Source organism: Chanos chanos, chromosome 6 (genome assembly GCF_902362185.1).
Source record: "Chanos chanos chromosome 6, fChaCha1.1, whole genome shotgun sequence".
NCBI lineage: Eukaryota > Metazoa > Chordata > Actinopteri > Gonorynchiformes > Chanidae > Chanos > Chanos chanos.
The window spans coordinates 15,888,507-15,891,005 of record NC_044500.1 but is presented as its reverse complement, the minus strand read 5'-3'; the positions used below and the strand labels follow the sequence as shown (position 1 = coordinate 15,891,005).

General features: G+C 38.2%; 1 protein-coding gene across 1 annotated transcript; it reads left to right on the top strand.

The window, feature by feature from the left end:
- Window positions 1–385: 385 nt before the first annotated feature.
- On the top strand, window positions 386–2,216 carry drc12 (dynein regulatory complex subunit 12 homolog). The gene is made up of 6 exons (XM_030778803.1): window positions 386–449; window positions 696–761; window positions 954–1,073; window positions 1,239–1,331; window positions 1,449–1,579; window positions 2,088–2,216. Exons 1-6 carry the CDS (start codon window positions 386–388, stop codon window positions 2,214–2,216), a joined length of 603 nt encoding a protein of 200 aa, XP_030634663.1.
- The last annotated feature ends 283 nt before the right edge of the window (window positions 2,217–2,499 follow it).

Below are 2,499 nucleotides of genomic sequence, written 5' to 3'. Positions count from 1 at the left end.
TTAGCACACAAAAATTCTCTGTTAGGACCTGTAAATGCAATCTCTTCACAATGTAAAATTCATATTTTACATAGTCGAGAGGTCAAGTGAATTTAACATTGTCAAATGAATTACTGAAAGCCGTGTCTCCATTCTCAAAACAAAGAGCAATGCTAAGCAACAGCTGGCCACACCTCTGACTTGCACCTCCAATAATATCACCAAGTCTAGTTGAGTTGAATCTGTGATACTGCGCTTTTCGCAAGGCGATAGGTTCATATACTTTCTATTGACCGTTACCGCGCAACTCAGGTCCCGAGTTTCCAAACATTATAAAGTGTACCATGAAGATATATCTGGGAACTTTCTGTCTGAGGCGTTTAAGGGATGCACACCGCTCTATAAAATGCCACCAAAAAAGAAAGTGAAAGGAAAGGTTAAACAGCCCAAAAAGAGCCAGCCAGATCAAGGTTCGTCTTTGACGGTATTTATATTCTTGTGTAGATTTTGTGCAAACTGGCACCAGTCTTAACCATGTGTAACACATGAGGTCTGTCTCCTACATCAGAATGCGCTCGAAGTTTTTCCGTTATATAAAGCTGATTCGTATGGTCTACCTCGCGTGTTTGAGAGTTTTGTGATTTAGTGTTGGATATTCTGCAGTTTTGAAATCTCTATCCTGAAAAAATCACTTATGTTTCTCTGTGAAGTTACAGGCGATGATTTAGTGGAGAAATACCGGCGATGTGTCCTAGACGTAGCCACTCTGAAAGAGCATCTTGGTAAGAGAGACACTCTCATCACTTACACTAGCCTACAAATGAATACATCAGCTCATTTCTATTGCCCTTATACTACCCATGTCTGCCTCTGGTGACATAATGTTGTGTTCAAATCGTTAAAAGAAAGTTTCTCGTACATGTTCTTCCTCCCCATTTATTTTTTTTCGCTGAAATATCCAATCGATTATCTAGCTCTGAGGACGGATGTCGCACGCCGGGCCCAGACTCTTAGAGATGATTTGAGATGCCGGATAAGAGACTTGGAGCAAGAGCTCTGCCAGGAGAGATTAGACATGAAGGATATTACCGCAGGTTGGCACAGTTGTAACGGGTCATCAAAACCATACCATCCATACAAATTGTGGCCTCATGCATTTCTGTTGATATTAATCTCACATTTTCTCACAACGAATGATAACAGAAAACTCATTACACAGTAATATCAGTCTCCTTCTGTCGTTGGTCTTTCGTGGACAGATCTCAGTCGTCAGTATAAAACCATGCAAACTACCATGGAGGCTAAAGTGAAACATTTGGAGACTGAGGTGTGCAGGCTACAGGAGGAGCTTGGTATAACTGACATTATAACCACATTTAGAACTTCCTGTTCAACCAGTGTTAGATATATTTAAAGAAAATGTATGATCTCAAATGGCTGTTTGCATAACTGTGTTTGTGTTTGATCAGCGCACTGTCAGAATGAATTAAAAATGGAGAAAGAAACGCATGAGCAGATGGAAAGGGGGAAAAATGCCATTATCAAAGACTTGCAAAGCAGGCTGGATAATATGGAGATTGGGTATGAAAAGATTTTTCATGTGAGTGTTTACTTGTAATTCAGTGCTTACTTGTAATGGTTTCTATATTTATCAGTATAAAATAAGTCAGAGAGGAGAATCCTTATGAGAACCTGTATTACCCAAATACCAACAGGTAGTGTATCAGATCATGTTTCAGTTGGATTGAAGATGAAATTGGTTCTCCACAACTTTTTTTCAGAATACCCATTCAAACCATAAAGATGCTTCACATATCGAATTTATGAGCAGACAAGTAATTTGTTTCATTTTGCAGTGTTCTGTATTCACATAATAATGAAATCATGATATATTTCGATTTTATCTGTCCATTTTATTATCCATAATCTCATTTGGTATAAGTTTCATAACTGTTATCCTCTGTAAAGCCTGTACCAGATACAGAAAAAAAAGATTCATATCTTATAAACTAATCCATACAGATATGTAAAACCTGAGTCCTGTGTATTCAGCTGCTAAACCTGTCCCATTTACATAATGTCCTTTTGGAATCTTCCAATTTTTTCAGAGCTGTTTGGACAGTTTCCTGTCCCATCTGGCAGAGGCTCGGCTGAAATGGGAAGATGAGAGCACTACCATTCATCAGGAGTACAAGGATCTGCTTACTGAATTTGGGTTGAATCCACTTTATATATGAACTTAACTTCACTTGCAAGTCAGATGCTGACTCAGCAATAATTTGAAATAATATTATCTGTGCTGTTCATTGGGAGAGTGTTTCTTGTCTCAGAACATGTCCTACTCCACTTTTTTGATAATTACAAGCTCAGTGATTAGTTGGGAGGGGTTCTCAAGGGCTGATTGAAATTTAAGGGGATTTGAGACATTCAAGGGGAAAAAAATTATTCACTACTTGTTGAAAGTTCCTTGTGTTAAAAATTCCTCTTTCTAATCAGTCCCTATTTATGAATTACGATTAC